This window comes from Lachnellula hyalina (assembly GCF_007821495.1).
Source record: "Lachnellula hyalina strain CBS 185.66 chromosome Unknown contig00117, whole genome shotgun sequence".
In the NCBI taxonomy this organism is placed as follows: Eukaryota; Fungi; Ascomycota; class Leotiomycetes; order Helotiales; family Lachnaceae; genus Lachnellula; species Lachnellula hyalina.
Genome location: NW_022157231.1, coordinates 76,542 through 97,111, shown reverse-complemented (window position 1 = coordinate 97,111; position 20,570 = coordinate 76,542). Strand labels below are relative to the sequence as shown.

At 47.6% G+C, this 20,570-nt stretch overlaps 2 protein-coding genes across 2 annotated transcripts; both read left to right on the top strand.

Annotated features, from left to right (window-relative positions):
- Positions 1 to 1,383: 1,383 nt before the first annotated feature.
- On the top strand, positions 1,384 to 3,249 carry LHYA1_G006843 (uncharacterized protein; the record flags this gene model as incomplete). Its single annotated transcript, XM_031151776.1, has 1 exon — positions 1,384 to 3,249. The coding sequence occupies one exon, from the start codon at positions 1,384 to 1,386 to the stop codon at positions 3,247 to 3,249; it is 1,866 nt and encodes a 621-aa protein (XP_031003569.1).
- Positions 3,250 to 4,270: 1,021 nt separating this feature from the next.
- psme4a (Proteasome activator complex subunit 4A) lies at positions 4,271 to 10,366 on the top strand (the record flags this gene model as incomplete). The annotated part of the gene is made up of 3 exons (XM_031151775.1): positions 4,271 to 4,860; positions 4,910 to 10,253; positions 10,304 to 10,366. The coding sequence occupies 3 exons, from the start codon at positions 4,271 to 4,273 to the stop codon at positions 10,364 to 10,366; spliced, it is 5,997 nt and encodes a 1,998-aa protein (XP_031003568.1).
- Positions 10,367 to 20,570: the final 10,204 nt, after the last annotated feature.

The window sequence follows — 20,570 nt, the reverse complement described above, 5'->3', positions numbered from 1 at the left end:
GGGGGGGGGGGGGGGGGGGGGCTTACCTTAGGTAAGCCTTACTACAAAACCATCTACTTACTGTATGTCTACCTACCTAGGTTAGGTATACGGAGTAGTAAGTGAGAAGTCAAGCGACTAGCATTATAGTGCCCTATTTGCTGAAAATAAAGGAACGATGACATATGTTCAATTGTTACTTCACTTCTTTATTCTAATCTGATCTAGTCTACAGTCATCCCTTTTGTCCAGCGGGGATGTCATACGGGCACGGAAGAACAAGAAGGACGAAGAGAGAGCAAGCTTCAAAGGGCAGATGCTGAGAGAACACAAACGGAGTTTCAACTCAGTCCGATTTCCGATGTGCGTTCACGTTCTTATTTTCAAGCTCAAGCTTAAGCTCAAGCCACGATAAAAAATCTCGTGGCATTGCATTGCATTGGATCCGCTGGATTGAAAAATGTGGGCCTTGTACCTCCGTACTGCACGCGTCTGCTGATCATCCTGGCAGGGGTCTTGATCTTGCAGCAACTGAAATGCGATGTTGGAGATCGATGCTTTCTTTGATTGATTTGCAGGTTTGAAGTGGAAGAAGTGAAGTGAAGTTTCGCAAGCCTCCGTACGACCGACTGTCGGTGGGCAAATAAATCCTTCAGTTACTGTACTGTAAATCTTCCACTCCTTGGTGGGGAGGGACAGGAGCACCAGAAAGAAAGGAAAGGTCTTTGTCCGGTTATTCCGATGCACCCATAATTAACTCTTTATGCCTCCGTCCCGGCACTGACTGCCCCTCTCCTCATCAAGCTAACCCGGGGCCTTGATAGGCTTTCCCTACCGCGGGAGCTTTTTCTTCAATTCCAGCCCACCGCCTCCCCTCGTATGATACGTTATGTACGGAATGATGGGCATTTCGATGGCCGCGGCTCATTCACATCCCCACGCCAGTCAGTCCGTTCAACCCGGTGATTAGAATACTGTAATAAGTAAGCACACAGCTTGCTTTGTACAACCTATGAGCGAAACCAGAAAGTCTCTTCTTCAGCCTCAAGTTCAACTGACCTACCAAATTCCCGGACATCCGAACCTCTTCCTTCTCCTTTGTTCACGAGTCACGACGCCTATTACGAAGTAACTTTCTCCATATCTCACGACGCCCGTTTGTTTTGTTTCCCTTTTCTATCTACTGATCGTGGGACTTTGCTTCACTCGACTTGACCCATTCTACGGTCATCTCTACCGTACCTCAGCACAACTTATCAGCCCTACTGCAATGCACCTGGGCGACCTCGATTTTGACTTTTCGGCCATTTCTCGAGGCCTCCTGCCCTCCGCATCTTCGTCGCACATCTTATATGGAAGGCGCCCCGGTATAACGGGGCGTCCCTTCTCGTCAAAATTGTCAAAATGCTTCTAGTTTCGACCGGAATGGCAGGACATGCTGCCCAGTTCAAGGGCGAGTCCTCACCTCGAGACTCTCCCAATTTCGAACACAATTCTATCCCAAGGCATGCCAGGCAATCTTTAATAAGATCAACATTTTCTCCTCAACTTCCTCGAAGAGCAACAACTTATGAGCCTTACACCCCCAAAGTAGCTCAACGTCCACCATATCCCCGGAGACCAGTGTCCGAATACATACCGAGAGCCCACGAACCGACTGTCCGTTTTCAAGAACCCGAGACAGACAGGATGAGTGAAGATTGCAGTAGATCTGTGGCCAACTCTGAGAGCAGCGAGACGACGGGTGGTAAAAGTCGACGCAGACGATCACTGCGACCCAGCACTGCTTTCCACCTAGCACATCCTGCACCGACTTTAACCCAGAAACAACGTTTGCTCTTAATTCGCCCAAAACTACTATTCCAGCTGCAAATGTTATCAGCAGATTCTAGGCCCCGGCCAGCTATCGATGTTCTTCCGTCTACAGTTGTTGTTCCTCGACTGGTCAAAAAATTCCCTCGGATGTTCAAAGGAAAAGGGCAATTAGGAGCAAATGATATTATGGTTGTCAAGAGCGAGGATTATGATGCACCCGACGACCAAATTGTGGAGGAGCACGAGTCGGATGGGGAAGGCCTAGCAAACAGACACTTACTCGCCGTCATTTGCCAAATGAGGAAAGAATGTGGGGGCTCTGAGGGGAAAGCCGAAATTGTCTTAAATGATGGTAGATGGGTTGCAACTCCGCTGCCAAATAATTCGTTCGACTTTGTTTCTAAGGACGAACGGGGTACTGAAACAATTGCTCGCTGGGCAAAAGTGAAAAAAGGAACTGCTCGCAAAAGCCTCGATCTATATGACGGGTTTGCGAACGACGAGGTCAAATTTACATTTAGTATTTTGGATCCTCACTCGCGTCGCCATCCGATTATTGCGACACTTACACAGGCAAAACTTGATATTCCCAATTCATATACAACATCGTCCTCGGCAAACAGACCCCCCCTTGTCCGAGGTGTCCCAGGCCAACCCATCGATAACGAACCGATCACAGAGCGAACCACACACATCGTAGATGAAAACTTGAAAACTTTGATTCAAGTGACTGCAATCTGGGTTGCATTGCGCCAAGGATGGTGTTCATATTTCAAGTATAGTGATGGCTTGGCTGCGGCGACAACCTCAACCAATGCAGCGTCTGGTGGCCGGGTGAGATCAATGTCGCTCACACCTGATGGGCTTCGACCAGGTGCTACCGTTACCCGGGCGAGTACCCCGGATTCAATGTCAGGAGGATTTGGGTCTGTTGGCAATAAAATTCGCCAGACATGTATTACAAGAGGAAGCCCGGCGAGTGGAATTTCATCTCAAATTGAGAATGCTGGCACCCCACAACGTTCCATTTCCGCCGGGACAGCTTTTATGCAGCGTGCTGCCGCTCGCAGGACAGGAAATGCTGGTATCAGCACTGTTGTGGCGAGTGATAATGAAGATGAGGCAGAGGATCATCCCAATCCACCAAGACGGGCTGCCACAGAGAAATTGTTAAGATCAGGGTCCCAGATGACAACACCGCCCCTTGCATTACCCGGTTCGTCGACCACAACCCCGGACACCCCAACGAGGCCACAACGGCGCCCTCATTCTGTCTACGTTCCAACCAGCTTGCGAAAGAATGCCTATACCAATGGCCATTCTACTAGGCATAGTATGGATGTAAACCCGAAGCAACCTCCCGAGACTATCGACGTTGCTAGGAAGCCAAAAGCTGGGAGGTGGAAGGCTTTCACGAGTCTCTTCCGGCGATTGAATCACACACATAACGACTAACCACTGCGGCTATTACCCCTAATTCTGTACCAACGATTGTTATTGGTGCTATCACTTTGGACTACATCCAGTACATATTTTTCTTGAGTCATATAAGGGGGAGTTCGGAATTGGAATACCAGGCTGGGTATTGGCGTAGAAAGAGCCTTGAGATCTGGGAGCTAAACCCTAAGGTCCTAGCTTTTGGCATTGTATATTAGCTATAGGAGTCCAAAAGCTTCTTGGTAATTATAGTCACTAGAATACTAATCTCCACGAAACATTCATTGTCCTCGTAGACCTCATGAAGCCAGCAAAGCGTCTCGTCTTCACCAGGGATCAGGATGTTACAAATCTTTGGATTGAACCCTTTCGACTTCTCTGGCTTGACCTAAATCATCTCGCCGAGAATAGGTACTCAATGTGTCGTCAGAAAGCCCTCGGATCCTACCAAGCATTCCACAAGGCAGTGGTGAGCACGTAGGGTAGGTAGTAGGGTAGGCGCACGAGGTGCGACTACAGTACCTCAAGTAACGCGACGCGTACCTTTAATTGCCTGAAATTTATGCTATTTAGAAAACCGCCACCGCATGAGGAATTTTTTTAACTCGAGGACATGTACTTAGTATTGGGTACTTGTTTGATGATGAATCAATCATAAGACGCCGTAAAATGCTGCTTCCTTGCCTGTAATATCCTTGCTCTTGCCCATTACAAATCTATCAAGCTTCGCGAACCGACAAGCTCCGTCCGTATTGATACTATACGGTACATCACAAGGCTGCGAAACTCCAATCATCCAATACCTACGCAGCTGTGTTACCTCCACGACAGTCGACTTCGCTGATCTCCGTCAATCATTCTCCCATTCACAGTTGATGATTCACAGTCGGTGTGAATAGCCCGTTCCTCTGGGTATTTATTTGGGTCTCCGTGAGCTATTGTGCAGAGCATACAGTCACTACCATCAGGTCGTGTGATAGTACGAAAATCTCCACATTCCATCTCTTGTATTCCACTGAGGTACGGGTACCCTCCTGTTATGTCATACTCCAGCTTGGGACCTTTGGAAGCTCTTGCTAACTTCATGGCGGGTTCAGGGCATCTTCGAAAGAGGCGCAAGCTGTCAGTTGGATCGACCCCTACCTCAACAGCAACACTACTCCCCCGCAGCAGCATGGACGAAGGTGGATATACGAACGGCCGCAGCCACGCACAATTCCTACAACACATACTGCAAGGCGACGGCCCAAATGATGGAATATCGCGTGCAACATCTCCGGGTCTCAGCTTTACTATCAATGGGGTCGAGTCGGAACTAGAGAAGAGGTACCGGCCTCGAACCTACCCATACTTCAAGCTCCTACCATACAATGTTGAAGAGGAAGCAGAACGAAACGCCGCTTTGGAGGAGATTTTGAAGCAGCTCTACATTGCGATAAAGGCCGAGGATATCACACCAGGCGCCGTACATTGGACCAGGGAGCTTAAGGGATGGCTGAACCTCAAGTTCGAAATCACCCGGACACTTCGGGTGAAGCTCATCAAGCTGTATTACATGCTGTCTTTTGCACCGGGTATGGATGCGACTGCAGCAGATAGATTTGAGAGCATGTTTCGCACACTTTTGAAGTAAGTCATGCGGCCGAGTCTCCTGGCAGCTAGACTAACATGAATAAAGGAGAAAACATTATCTTAAGCCTGGCGACGACCTGATACTTGACTGGCGGCCACTATGGAAAGAAATCAAATTAATGGTTCTGCCCTACGAGATAGGAGCACACCAAGGAGGTGGACGAAAACGAAGCCACAAGAACCTTGTCGCACTATGTACCTTTGCATACCAATACTTTGATCCCCGTGAAAGACAGGCTATACTAGATGAGATCGTACCATATTTCAGCACCTCAGAGGTCACTGGTGCCTTCATCGTTATGGGAACCCTGAACATGCTGATGCCCACGCACCCAGCACCATTCGAGCCCGGGCAATTACAACCCAAAGATTACCTCCCGACATATTTTCATCTGTGGTCGCTTGTAAACAGGTCGAAGTCTTTTGATATCCTGTTTTTTGACATTTTCTCGCGAATAGCAAGAGACTCGCTCACCTGCGAGCATCTCGAATTCTCAGAATATGGAATCTTCACAAGGGACCAATCAGACCTCATCTTCACGGCTTTATTAAGGTTAACAGAAATCCCTGTTGGACAAGCAAGCTCGCCCTATTGCGGGCTGATTGATCTCGGATCTGGCTTGGGTATGTATCTGGAAAAGGATAGGAAAAAGAACCCCTTGGGCTATTCTATTGCTCGATGGATTGTTATGTCGTTATCTCCTGCTGCAATCGACAAGCCTGGGTCGATACTTTCCAACCTAGAAGGCATGATGGAGTCAATTGACACATTCTTCCACCCTTCGAATCAAGGAGCATGGACAGATGTACTTTCACAGCTCGTCTTTCACTTGGTTGATTTCTTCGTTATGCGTTGGAACCGAGAAGAGAGCGGCGAAATGGATACTCCCCCAGAGCGACGAATAAATGACGAGTTGAAGAAGCGATTTGTGCTAAGTTTGAAAGAAGTTGTATTCATGGGTCTTTTTTCCAAGAAAGCCAAACCCCTGAATTACTATTTTGGCGCATTACAAGGCCTGTCATACTTGGAGCCCCATTTGATCCTGCCAGGAGCCCTACAGAGATTCTATCCTTCTCTGCAGGGTATGGTTGAGGTACATCGGTGCCAATCATCTCTTTGCGGATTGCAGATGACCGCCAATGTAATGTCTAAACACAAGGGATTACGCTGTCATATCACTGCACTTTTAGCTTTGGCATTGCCAGGTATCGATGCCAATGACTTGTCTAAAACACAGCACACTCTCAATGTCATACAAGCTGTGGCTTACAGCATCCCTTTCGTGGATCTAACTAAAGAGCACGACGACGTCCACGATACAACTCTGGCAATCCAGTGGGTTCAGGGTGAGATGGAACGCATGGAGAGAGAAGGTCCAAATGTCCAAATAGACTACAGGACAGAACTTAGCGACGAAGACGAGTTGAAGATCCTTCGCTCATCTACGGCTGGCTTTGGCGAATTCGTCAAGTCTTTACTCGGAAAGGTGTTCACTCTTTTGGAAAACCTGCCGGAAGCATCTAGAGTGCGATCAGGGTCCCCGGAAGAAGCAGTTATCAACACCTTACCTGCGGCACTCACACCTTTGTTCGCTGCCCTTTCGCCGGAGATCTTTGACATGGCATTGGAAAAAGTATCTAACTTTGTAGGGGGTCACGTGGTTCATCAAGCTCGAGATGCCATGGCATTCATTTGCAATGCTCTCTGCAAGGCCAACCCCGAGAAGACATTGAAAGTCTTCGTGCCCATGCTAATTGTCGGCATTCGTAACGAGATCGACTACAATGACGCTGCGTCAGACAGAAGCGCTGGCACCGATGTCCTACCTCGAGACCGCGCTCTCGTATGGCACATTAGCATGCTGAGCATGATCATCGTTCACGTTGGCGATAGTTTAATGCCCTATAAAAAGGAGTTATTTGATGTTGCCCTGTACATGCAGGAGAAGTGCCGAGGCATCCCAACAATTCATGTTTCGAACTATATCCACCATCTACTGCTCAACTTGACCCTCATATATCCCGTCGATGGCGCGCTGTATGAGCCTGAAGTATTCGAGAGGGGTATAAACGCAAGCGACTGGGGCAGAAGTATGAAGCCAGGTGAGTTGACTATCAACTGGCATCTACCTTCCGATGACGAAATCACCTTTGCTGTTGAACTGTTCGAAACCCAAGTCAAGACGGCAGTTGAACGGTTGACAAATCTCATCAGCGATACCCCGTCTATCAGCAGGAAAGGAAAAAACAAAGAATGGTCAGACGACGTCTCAAGAAACCTTTCTCAGCTTCGGTTGATAATCTCAGGCGTAGCTACCTTATTTGACCCGAAGAAGGCCGCTGGGCAAACCAACGAAGGACAAGACCATGAAGGTGATAGCAACATGGAGGGCGTTGAGGAGCCTACCGAGGGTGACGATCCGCTCGCCGAAGCTGCCGAGGACGAAGAAACGAGACCGCAATTTCACTATCGAGCTGGTTACCTGCTCGAAAAAGACAGTAAAACCTATCTCCACCTCCATAAACTACGCGAGGATATAGGATATCTCTTATCGAAGATCCACAACTTCCTCTCCAATCATCAAGAGGATGATGTTGCCTGCTTCACAGCTCTGTATTCGGCGTATCGGACCTGGATCACAGATGTTGGGAACGAGCGATCAGCTCACATGCTAGAGCGCGTGACGAGACTTTATGTTAGTGATGTTCGTGCGTTCAAAATCAGTGGCCTACGAAAAGAATATCCAAGGCCGCTCTTGGTCAAGCGTGCAGGAATATATCACTTCCAAAGAGCCAAGCACAATACTTCTGCCAGACATAAGTCAGATCTCGATAAAACTTTGTTGTTACAACTAGCAGATTCCGCAGTTTCCTTGTACGCTGAAGTGCGAGTTAGTGCCCAGTCTGCTTTAGAAGCCGCATTGAAGAGTCTTGTAGGGGGGCGGCCGCTCGTCATTCCTCCGTTGTTAGAGAAATTTAAACTGGCTCTGGACTCCGACGACTTTGACAGGATAAAAGGTTGTTTGTATACTTTGCTCTTCGGCACTTTGACAAGGACCATTTCAAAGGATTGGCGCTACGCCCCCCAATTGGTTGATCTTTATATTCGATCCACTTCTGTTGACAAAGCATCCATTCAGAAAGCTAGCACTTCGGCACTGTATGGCGGTCTGGCCGATTTTGGGAAGCCCCTTTCGCACTACACCGTCATTAATCAAGATTTGGTACAGTTTCTCGAACCAAAGGAGGATTTCACCTCCAGAATCGAGTCTAAGCATCGCCGCATCGTAGATCGAAGAAGCAAGGTAGAGTCAAAGAAATCTGCTCTAGCCCTGAAGCTCGTAGAGACGTCCAAGCATTCGCATTGGAAGATTGCTGGCAGATGTACCATTTTTATTCTGAATGCCGGTCTTCGGGTTCAAACGCTAGCACCGCCTTCAGTGGTTGAATTAGTGGTCTCGGGAGCTATCGACGATCACCCAGGACTTCGAAACAGCTATTCTGACTCGCTGATTCGGATATTCAACTCTATCGAAACTCGTGCCCTTTACGGACACAGCTACGAGAGATACATCAGGGAAGAGGAGATACAATTAAACAAAATCGAGGTGCCCGTGCCAAAGGATAACCCAAACTGGACTGAAGAGTTTCTCGACGGATTTGCGAAGCCAGAGGTACCCGAATACTACGTTGACCGAGACTTTCCCGGCTGGCTTGCATGGGGGAAGACTTTCAAGGCGGTCACGTCTCACCCAGTTGAATTTACAGACTTCGATGAGGTAGAAAGTGCTGCGAGGAAGCAAATTGGTGACCTCCTGACACGTGATTGGTACTCGAAGTACTTTGGTTACATGAAACAGGAGCCGCGAGATACGCACGCGGACAGGTTCCGAGTTCATAATGCTGCACTTCTAATTTCAACCTTTGATCTCACTGTCAGGGGCAAATCAGCCGCTACATTTGAAGACATCAAGGAGTTGTTGGATTTAACCTATGAGGATGGGTCTGACAAACACCAACACCGTGCGACGGCCGAAATCATTGCTGCGCTTCTTATTTCCGTAATGGAGCGGCCAATCGAGACCAGGAATAAGGTTTGGAGCTACGCTGTTCCGAAAATGCTAAATGTTTTTGAGGAAGGGATGACCCCGGAAAATATCGCCTATTGGATGACTTGTCTTCATATGGTTATCGGAGGAAAGGATCCTCGACAGTCCCGAGAAATATATGACAAGCTTGTCTCGTTCCGACTTGATATGTCATCGAATGCAGCATTTAAAGAAAGTTCCAAAGTCCAGGTACTTGAATTCGCAATTCAGGACGCTGGTTGGCACTTCCGTTTCGATAAACCTATTTTGGAAGACTTCCTTGCTCATATTGATCATCCGTACAAAGCTGTGAGAGAAGCGATTGGTCGGACCATCGCAGGACTCTATCGTACACGATACTATGAGGCTTTCAAAGATGTTACTACACTGCTGGAGGCCAACAAGGCATCTTCATCAATCGGTATCAAACCTTATACGCCAACTGAGGAATTCTCGACAACCCTCAAAGAAGTGTTCAGCAGACTCGAGGTATGGCGTAGAGAACGAACTCCTGGGCAGCAGACTCCATCGTCCTACACCTCAGGGGGGAAGACTGTATTGCTGTGGCTAGATACCACATTGCAATCCTATGAGTGCACGCAGCTCATTCCGTTCTTCCCAGATGTCTTCATGGAACAACTTCTCCATATGATGGACGTGAAGGAAGATCCAGAACTTCAGCGTCTAGCATATCAAGTGTACCGCCACCTCCCAAACATCCCTTTCCGCGCCGGCGAGGATGGAGAGTTCATCTCAGCTCTCATCCGTATTGGCAAGGTATCCACCTCATGGCATCAGCGTCTCCGTACTTTGATCAACATGCAAGTCATCTACTTCCGCCGCATCTTCCTCATCAAGCCTGCGCAACAGCAAGCACTCTTCGACGCCGTCGCAGATATGCTGGAGGACACGCAGCACGAGGTCCGAATGGGCGCTTCCACTACCTTAGCTGGCATGATCCGCTGCTCGCCCATCGCTCTCCGCGACAACATTCTCTCCTCGCTCACCACCAAGTTCACTGAGGCCCTGAGGAAGAACCCGATGCCGAAGAAGAAGACTGGTGTAAGTACGCCGATCAACAGTAATCAGCAAGTCATCCGTCGGCACGCTGCTGTCCTTGGGCTTGGTGCGCTGGTCAATGCGTTCCCATACGCGACACCGCCTCCAGAATGGATGCCGGAGATCTTGGCGATGTTGGCGAGTCGGGCGGCAAATGATGCCGGGGCGATTGGTAAGACTGTTAAGACTATCTTGGCGGACTTCAAGAAGACGAGGCAGGACACTTGGGTCACTGACCAGAAGGTTTGCTTCTGTTTCCCCACATGTCTTTTCACTAAACTAACTTGTTGCAGTATTTCACAGCGGAGCAACTAGAGGACTTGGAGGGCGTATTATGGAAATCGTACTTTGCCTAATGGGAACGGGCTACAGATGCATAGGACATGGCGTTGGCATTTTTGAGACGATATGATATGTATGCATCAGCTTGTTTTTTTTTTTTGCTTGTTTTTTTGCTTTTTTTGCGGTGTGCTGGTATGTGCATAATATGAGCAGCAGTTTTGCATTTGCTTTCCGACATAAACGAATGATTCCCTTTTTGCATCATATTATGAAGTACTCGCTATGGCTCTCCACGTGCTGTTAAGAGACTTTCTCGTGAGATAAAAGTGTCGCTGTTGTCGACTTTAGGCGCTTGGCCTTACTCTACTTACTAGCCCCTTATTATACATTCTCGTATAGTACCGCATATTGCCTTCCACTATATTTGCAGTTTCGCATGCTCTAAAAAAAACCCCCACTGCCAAAACATGCGCAAGAGCAATTGCTTGCATTCAACTACTTGCTTGCAGACACTTCCCCCAACATCCACCTTGAATCTGCGACCTGTCCCTTGGATAGATAGTACCTGAATTCTAGATGCATACATCAATCACTTCCAAGCTCCAAATCATACCCACACAAGTTTGAAGTCAATTCCAAGGCAGTGTCGCTCAATTCTCGTGCATGCATCCTATAGTAATAGCATGACCGCTTGCTTTAGCCGCAAATCACAAAACTGCTCGGGATGGCATATCGAGGAAACCAAGTTTGATTGGCTAATTGCTTCGTTTCTATTATGTTAATTGGCATTTCTGCAGATGCAGATGACTGGCCATGGCTGTGTGAAATAGCTGTGGTCGTGGTCAGTTCGGACGAGGCAAACACGGGAAAGGGGGGCGCTAGCGCCAAGAGCTACAGTACATCGTGATCGTGGTAGCACAAATTGCAGCGCAGCTCCCGTCTCAGAAAATCGGATTCTGTAATCAGTTTATTTATGAAAGCATGAAATTATATCGAGTATTCTGCTGAGATTTCAGCTCGGCATAACTATGGTCCGACTTCACGATACTGTACCCTAAGCTGTAAGATGATAAGATCTGTGTTGAAAGTCCAGTTGTTCAGGCTACTGGTATATAGTCTTGATTTCTAACATAGGGAGGGCTTCTTGGTTTTCGTGTGTGCCCTCGAGGATAAAGCTCGACCATTCGCACATATTTCACCCTCTGCGTACGTACCCGGTGACCTTGTTGGTGATCTTTCAAATGGGATAGAAATTTGGAGAGGCAGAGGCGTATAATTGTAAAAGAAGCTCCTGACTATCATACGATCGTAGTCTTTTCCAGGACCATGTCTCCTGAGATCTTCCCCGAAACTATTTTATCTTGTTGTGCAATCGGCCGAGCAATTAGCCCGTAAGATCTAGACTTCCCAGGAGGTTACACGAACGGCTTGTGGCGCGCAAGTGAAGCTTGAAGCAATGCTCAACTTGTGTATGCTACTTAGACAAATGGTACGGAAGTATGAAGAACGATACAGAGTGGACATGCATGAACTACCTGCCACGAACCAACAACACGCATAAACAAAAGTGTTGCCCTCTTCAACACATAGCGTTTCAACATCATCCCTCATCCAGAGATAGGGAAGGTGTATAGTCCGTAGCCTATCGACAGCATATAGTAGCGAGAAATGACAAACCATAAGGGTTTCAACGCTTTTTGGATAGTGTTTCATGAAGCATGACTTTGCGTAGACTCTACTGCAGAAATGCATATAAGTTCCCTCCTTGCTTGCGGTGTAAGCCAAGTGGCTTTTGCCCTCCGAAATATTGAATATGTATAAGTTCAAATAAGCAAAAGATTCCAACAGACAAAACCATACCTGCATTGGCGCAAACACATGCACATACATTGCCGGGGTGCCTTCATCGAGGAGGATAAGACCCAAGGGGCCAATACTTTTGTTCATTAATGCGAAAGAAGCCCAATGATGGGCGTCTTTTTTTGGTATCTTTTTTCGTCCTTTTTGATACCTTTTACGTTTTATTTTCCATATGCTACGATGATATGATCACCTCTCTTCCATTCTTTCTCTGTGTTATCCCCGCTCTTGCTATGTATTATGTATTGTGCTGTTGTGCCACAGTTGTGGTACCATATCGTATTCATTGTCGAAGAGGAGTTGAAGGCGCGGACAAAACAGTTGGATCTTTCTGGTTTGTTTCTCAGGCAGTGACTTTGAAAGTGTGGTTTCGTGGCCTTATGTCTTCGAGGTTTTGATATTGACGACTTGGTCTGGTGATCAGAGGTTGCGAGAGACTTTGCGACGGGGTGCGAGAGGAGGGGGGTTCGTTGGGAGGAGTTCTGAGGAAGCTATTGGCATGTATCCGCAATTCGATTTTTTTTTTTTTGGAATAAGTGGCGTAGAGAGTGACTAGGCTATTGGTTTGTGGTGAGAACGACAATGGTGGATGAAAAGGGTGGAAGAGGAAGAGGAAGAGGAACAGAGGAATGGTTTCGTTGCGGTTCAGATATCACTCTGGCGGCGGATATAAGGAAAAGTAAAGGCAGATATGCTTTCCCCCAAGCTTCGACACCTGAACCAGAACTTCCGAAGCTACCCTTAATGATTTTGGAGAATTTGTGTTAACGGCTGGCGTAGGAGGCGAGGTATCGTCTGATGATTCAAAATTTCATGGGAGGCAATCACTTGAAGTATTGCTTCAAGTCAAAACACAGAAGCAAATGCAAATGCTCTATATGTACTGGCCGTTGGATTCACTTCTGTCAATTGAGACATTTTCCAAGTCCCCAGAGGAAATGACTGCGTTGCCACCAACCAGGCACACTGCTGCATTTCAACGACCAGCGTGCCGAATTTACAATTTCTTGGACGCGAGCGAGCCATTTGTCTCCACCCCTGTTGGATTCCCACCAATATAATACTCAATTCTTGGTTATTATACCTCCATTATATCTTGTTAGATGCAATTTTGTGTGGAGAGCTTCCAGGGTACTTACTTCACTTCACATCACTGGTCAGACACGTTGTTCTGCTGAAAAGGAGGTGTGGACCAGATACCTGCCGCCGTCCAGAATGGCCAGTTGGGTTTGAGGCATTCAGTGTCTTGAACATAGTTGCTCAGTCTAAACGCATTATCTTATGTAGAAGTTCTACTATGGTCTTTTCTGATTTTCGGGGGAACACCGAGCGCATAGCATTGAGCTAACCCCTATTATCACCCCAAAAGATTCAGATAAGCTGTACGGTTGAGGTATTACAGTCAAAGCGCTTGATTATATGTAGAGTAATATCTTTTCGTACGTCCACGTGGGCGACTTGGCAGGGGAATCTAGATAACGTGTTTGGATGATTTCACACTATATGAATATCACTACTGAGATATACGTTTCATTGCGGGAATGTACCTGACTCTGGGCTCTGGTATTTAGAAGAGGGCTTTTAGAAAGGCATTGAACCATTTTCAGACGAATCGAGGAGCAAATAGAACCAGGATGGAGATTCTGTTTGGCCCAGCGTATGGTCTGTTTTCAACCAATCGCTGGTGGGAAAGAGCCAGGAGTCCTGCCCATGATTCCACCGCCACTGGCCGTTGACTCATCCAGAAGAAAGAATTCCAGGCCACCTTCTCTGGTGGCAATGGCCTTTCTTACCAGGCTCCAGTAAGCCAGCAGTCTTTTCGGGCTAACTCTGCCAAGTTCAGAAAATACATTGTTATTTCCCCCCCGTTTTCTCCTCTTGTAATATGAGAGCAAGGACTAGAATGGAGATATGAGTATGAGATCCCTCTTCTCGAGTGATGGGAGCCAAGAACTTGTCAAATGCAGATGCTCAATATAAGAATCATATGACTTGCCTTGCAGACGCACCAAAGAGGCACACCGATTTCGTCCACCCCGGGGAACCACAGAAATACCCGCTTTCATGCCATTGAAGCATCGAACGGTACTCTGTGCAGTATCTTCATTTACATCCCTGATGGATAGTCCGCACTCAGTCCTAAAGAAGAAACGGCTAGTAGTAAAATGAAGCGCCGAAAAGGACCTATTGAAATAACACTCCAGCGAACGCATATGGCGCCCATGATTTAATTCTGATGCCCATACAGACTTTGTATGATTTCCCGTTTTGTAAATAATTTGTCGGGATTCTTACTCGCTGCTACTGTGAGTAGTATGGACGCGGCTCACTGCGTGATGATGAGAGAGCATCGATACAGTTCCCTCTTATATAATTATCGCATGCATAATTCATGCGATATAGGGTATATTTGGACGCACAGTAGAGGAAGATATGGGGGTATAAGATCTACCTGGATCGCTGCGAGAAAGCAAGCAAATTCGGTTCGCAACGAACATCGTCGATGACTAGGTTCGTGATACAATGCCTGCCTCGCCAGTCGGAAATTAAATACAGTGCCAGTGCTTTCGGAAAAGGCAACCCGGAACACGAAGCGGCGCTTACAGAACGGCGTACTGTATGCGTGTTGTTCATCCACACGTACCATGTAAGATTACTTAGATTAGTAGGCTTACAGTAGGAATGCGCGATGAGATGACGGAGATAAATCTTCCACCGCCGTTTTGGAGTCGCTAGAGCACCGAGCATCAATCGTTCCATGGTGCTCTTGCTAAATGAAGGGCCCCTTGTCGAAATCCAGGGCACGGCCGCCTGTCCTTTGACCTCTGAGAGATCATGGCGGCAACAAGTTTTGCGGGGGGCCTGTCAGTGCATGGCGCGCTTAGCTACATAGCACTTTCGGTTTGTTGACATGTACGGAATACGTCTTGAAATAGGGCAATAGAATCGTTCATACTGTACCCGCCTAGCGATTATATGAGACTTACGAACGGCAGAGGACAGATTTGAAGAATTGGAGAGCTACTATTGTGAAGTTCCCTTAGAAATAAGCTCGTAATCATCACCTGATCCCGGAAATTTATAGTAGCTCATATACCTTTCAGCCCGCCACGCCAAATGCGATATAGTCCAAGGGGGTTACGGGATCGTGCGGCCCTTTCCGTGTCATCCCCGGGTCACTTTGCATTCAAGTCAGCATCGTCATCAAGGAATCAAAAGTTCGTATAGAAAGAGACGCTTGGTAATATGACTAGGAGTCTAGGAGCAAGATGCAGAAGATCAAACAAAAACTGCTAGGTTGATACTCTGGTATCTCACATCTCGAATTCACGATCTACTACCGATACGAGTAGCGGGGCTATGCCATGGGTTTTGTAAAAAAGTTGATTTGCAATTTGGAATGGCGGATTGGACGCAATTCAATAACACTGCTTATAAAGCGTTGACAGCTTACAGGGGAAACTTCGTACAGTCAGCGTTGAAAAGTGGGCATATCAATGAGAGTTCTAATCCACCCATCATAACAGACTGGTGTAGCAGGATATTTGAACTCGACAAGGATATTAGTGATTCTTTAGGGTTGGGAGCCAGTGTTCCTGTAGTCCTCAGCTTCCATGATGATACTAGACAAATATAACTGCTTAATGACTCGAGTGATGAGTCTTTACTTTGCAGCTAGTCCTCACTCTTCATGGCTTTCCGTGATATTGGGTTATCATTTTCCCACAAGAAACCCTATTCTGACCAATAATGATTGGCTTGACCATACGATAGGTGCACTTGAAAGCCCATGGATCATCCTATGCATTCGTGCAGACGCTGATATAGAATTGTCTGGAGAGTTTTTAATTCCAAATTTCTAAGCGTAACCGAACTCCGTCTTTGTGGCTTCACTATCTCAATAATTCTGCTTCCTCGAGTTTTGGCGTTGGGCTTCAAGCCCGTAAATAAACTCGCGGTACGCAATTGGGCCGAAAAACGTGGCGAGAGGCTGAGAAAAAGAATTGCTTTATCCATAAAGTTGAGATATCGAAGTTTTGAGGGAAATAAGTGCGTGGGACTCGCGTGCCGAATGGAACAAGGTTGAAAATGGCCTGGCCTCTTGTGGAACATGCATATGACAAAAGTCAGGCCATTTTCCAATTCTCGCTTGTTTTCAAAGTCTTAGACTCTTGGTGTTAGGATACATTTTTGAAATAGGCGCACATTACCTGAAAAGTTCAGCTGAGACGAATCCGAGAGACTTGAAGACAAAAGGGCTATGTGTGAGTACAAATATCTCGCTTACAGCTTGCGCAGGGGAATTCTCCGTGCTCCTCGGCGGTTGTCAAATACCCTGGCTACGATCTAGACCAAGGGAGCGAGATCCTAGAAATGTTCGTTTGAAGAGGGACAGGACGCTTGAGTTGTGATTGACGCAATGTGACATGCCGGCAGTCTGAGACATCAAAATTTCCTTATTTGCTGATCATGGCAGTCGTCACTTCTGCATAGCGACTTATATTTGCTATAGTAATATGATATCATGATACTACAGTTGTTCGTCAAATTGTGCCACTAGTCAATAATATCATCATGCGCAATGGGTATCGGGGAAGTTTTGACTCGAGCGGTTCAAAATGAACGGGATGCAGACATTGGTTGGATTGAGGCCACGCACCTGTAGTATCTCCAGCACTCAGTACTATATGCAGCATCTCCTATGCAATGTTAAGCTTTACAGGAAAAATTACTGCAAAAGGAATGATATGTCCTCCAGAGATATGGATTCCACGTGCCTTGGCGTTCGCACGCTGTGCGACGTTACCAGAGCTGCAACGGAGATCATTTGTGGCTTCCCAGACTCGTCGAGAACTCCCGGGAAGTCCCAATTGCAAAAGAAAGTATTTTGACGGATCTTCTTGCCATGTGTTTTCCTCGTGCGTATGACTCTCGACCATGCATCGTCCCGCCCTGATTCTGGTCTGGAGTAGTGAAGTGGCGCAAAGCTTGCATCCGAGATCCTAGGAGAGCTGGCAGTCATCCACCGGCACAGCAGGTTTGTATCGCTTGCAAAGCCGCTCCTGGCCCTCCTCTATATTCCGTACCTACTTGCTGTTAGAGCCTTAAAACCCCGAGCGGGGAATAATATAGCCGGAAGCTATCTGGCAGACAGTTCGGATGAAATATGGCGCTTGGGAGATCTTTGGGGATGTGGTGTGGATGTTCAAATATGCAGGAGCATGGGCAGGAGGTGGAGTTGCGCGAGCAGGTGGTCCGAGCTCAAGTTTGACATTTGTCTTTCCCTTCGGCTTCGAATCTGCTTCGAAATAACCCCCGTGCTCATTATGGTACACAGAAAATCATGGTCTGATGCGCCGCAGAGAGCTTGATGGAGGAGATGAAGAACGGATCTCGCAATATGGCCTTGCATGCATGTAGACTGCTTGGGAAGATCAGTGGAGCAGAAGGATGACAACGAAGACTCAGATGACACGTCTGAAGTTCGACAATAAAATGAAGCTGTTTAAAGCAATGAGGAGTGTGCACTGTAAAATGAGGTGGGCAGATAAATACTTACTGAAGAGGCTTCCAGGCATTCTCCTCGCTTGTACCAATGCTGGAGGGGGTTTTCTCTTTTGAGGCGTTCGCGAGTGTCTTGAACCTCCTCTTGAGCCCTGCCCCCAGGATACACTTGCATGATTATCTGCAGGTCTCTCTAGCTCGTCTCGATCCCTGGTAATAACACAGCACTCGCTATTCATATGGGGTACATCTCCGTATACGCCTAAATTGTCAAAAATCGCGAATCATACGTACGAAGTACTACCTTCGAGGCATCCTAGAGCGGCTAGCACATAGCCGACCACCTAGGGTCCGAGAAACTTCAATCTCGGTCCATCGATACGGTTAGAAGGCCGCAATGACATCCGACTAGGAGTAACATTGCCAAAATTGTTCTTGTCTTCTTCCAATGTAAACCGGTACGTACCGGAAAGTAGACTGTGTAGGTCAGAGAAGCTCGGTAGAAATGATCAATGATCAGAGGTATTATTGATGCACGTATGCCGGTGCCAGACTCGGCTGGTTTGGAGAGGGTTGACCAGGACCCGAGATGGCAAAGTGGACGGCCCCCTTGTGTGCAGGATGCAATAACTACTTAGAGCAAGATGATGCCAGTGAGGAAAATGAAGGAAATCCAGCGCTCTGCAAAAGCAAAAGGAAACAAATATAGCAGAAGATATGCGTCGAGCCTCGAATGATCCTAGTGTACCGCAGATAGCCGGCGGCGTACAAAGCACATGGCAACCACATGGGAAATGCTATAGAAGACGTGTCGCGCCGCTGAAAACAAAGCGAAAAGTGAAAGATGGCTTTCAGCCCTGGCGACTTGCGATTTTAAACCCGGACTGTATTGAGGTACGACACAGCACAAACAGCACAGTGTACGGTAAGCTATTCGAGTACAGACCCTCACGCATCTGTATGGCACTGTACGAGTACTGTAGAAATTGAAATGCTTGCGGCAATGCAACAATACCTATGCACCATGACATCTCTTTGATGGAGAAGATTGTAGAGTCTAGGGGCACACTCGCTGCAGCTTCCGCTCTCGAGGCGCTGTACCTGTAATGCCGACGCGCTGCTGGCAGATGCAACGCTGGAGAATGCCCCGACTGCCCTGTCCTTGTCGAGATTGTCAAGACATGGGTGGTGTGGTGGCGGCGGCGGCGGCTCAACCTGATGTCTCAGAACGCTCAGACGATTCCAGATTCAGATTCGGATCTTATTACAGTAGGGGTCCTGGTTCCTGCACATCCACCCCAGAAAGCCCATGATAGATTCAAAGAAGTTCTTGCAAAGCAAAGCGCAATCAGCAAGTTCCCATATTTTCCCTCCCAAGTCATGCCATGCCATACATACTCATGCATGTCTCCCACCCCTCTAGGGCCCCCAAAATGAGCACCAGCACCAGCATCAGCCCAACGGCTCGCAGGGAACTGACGCCACCAATACTATTTTAATAGACGCTGCCATGGCACTTTACTTCGTACGAAAGTACAGTACAACAGCACTACTGTATGCTTGACTCGACTCCACTCTCCCCAGATTATCATATCCACCTCTCACGTCCTGTCCTATCTCTGTGCCCTCATATCCCTTCCCATGCCTGGCTCTGAACCTCGGTATGGACCCTTAGCCAACCCCAGGCCCAGACCCAGACCTTCCTTGACTGGTACTATTATTGGCACAAAATAATGCCTTCGCGGCTGCTTCCATGCCCATAGTACAGAAGAGTGGCGTTTCTCCCAATAGCTTTAAAATCTATTGCTGCCCTTCTTCCCCCTTAAAAGGCTCCTGGACTCCGAAGTGTAATTTGATATTGTATCAAGTCCAAGTTGTATGATCCGAGCTTATTATCCTGTCCCCGGACCATAACATGCAGACGTCTGATCTCTGGTGCCTCGCCTCCGTCTTACCTTGTCATCGCCTCCGTACTCCGGCACCTGTTGTCTCTGCCGTTTGCTGCGTGGGGATGGAAGAGCATTCAAATCAAAACCCAAGGAAGTAGCTAGCCAGCCTATGCCCAATCAATCGGCGCCGTAGTATTCGTAACATCCCTTCCCGAGTCCCTCCAGAGTAGCTGCTTGTCAACCTCTCTACCTCTTTGGAATTCGAAATTGAAGGGGCGGCAACTGTTACTGAGCCAAATCACCTATTCGCCTCCTTCAATTTCCCCTTCTGTTTGCGGCAAACGCTGGACACGGCTTTCCCGCGGCCGGGACCTTCGGTACTGATAGCACTTCCTGTATCTCATATCAAAGGCGTAACACACTTACTTACACCTTTGATCGACAAGTCACTGTGGATCGAGTCTCGAATCCCAGATTCCGGTGCCAGATCGCCCATCTCCAGTCGCAGCGGATCCCACCGAACTGGGATGGCCAATCGGGAATTAATACTCTCTTGAACAAGGAGTTGTGCTGTTACTCGCGGCGATCTTGTACTTGTATCCGATTACATTACTTGTCTGTCAGTCGTGGCTGTCATTGGAAGACGAACGTTGCCTCACGGCTGTCACACTTGCAGTAGCCTACTGCACTTCCCCAGTCGACTAACTTACGATTTGCCATACTTTTAGCTTGTATGCGGTTCTGAGGGCTGGTGGCTCTTAATCTTGCAACTTGTAGCGGATTTTGTACAAGTCCCCCCGGTGGTACACTACAGGTAGCAAGTCACTAGTTCCATCTTCCCTCCATACACACACATACACACACATACACGCACACACACCTACTAGGTATACAGTACTTCAGTACGTCAATGCCTAGGGAGGTATCTAGCTCTTTTCGACATTACATACGCGGAGATAGCACTACCAATCAATTCTCCGTTCTTCGTTCTCGAATTTAGCTCCCATCTTTTCCACGGCATCCC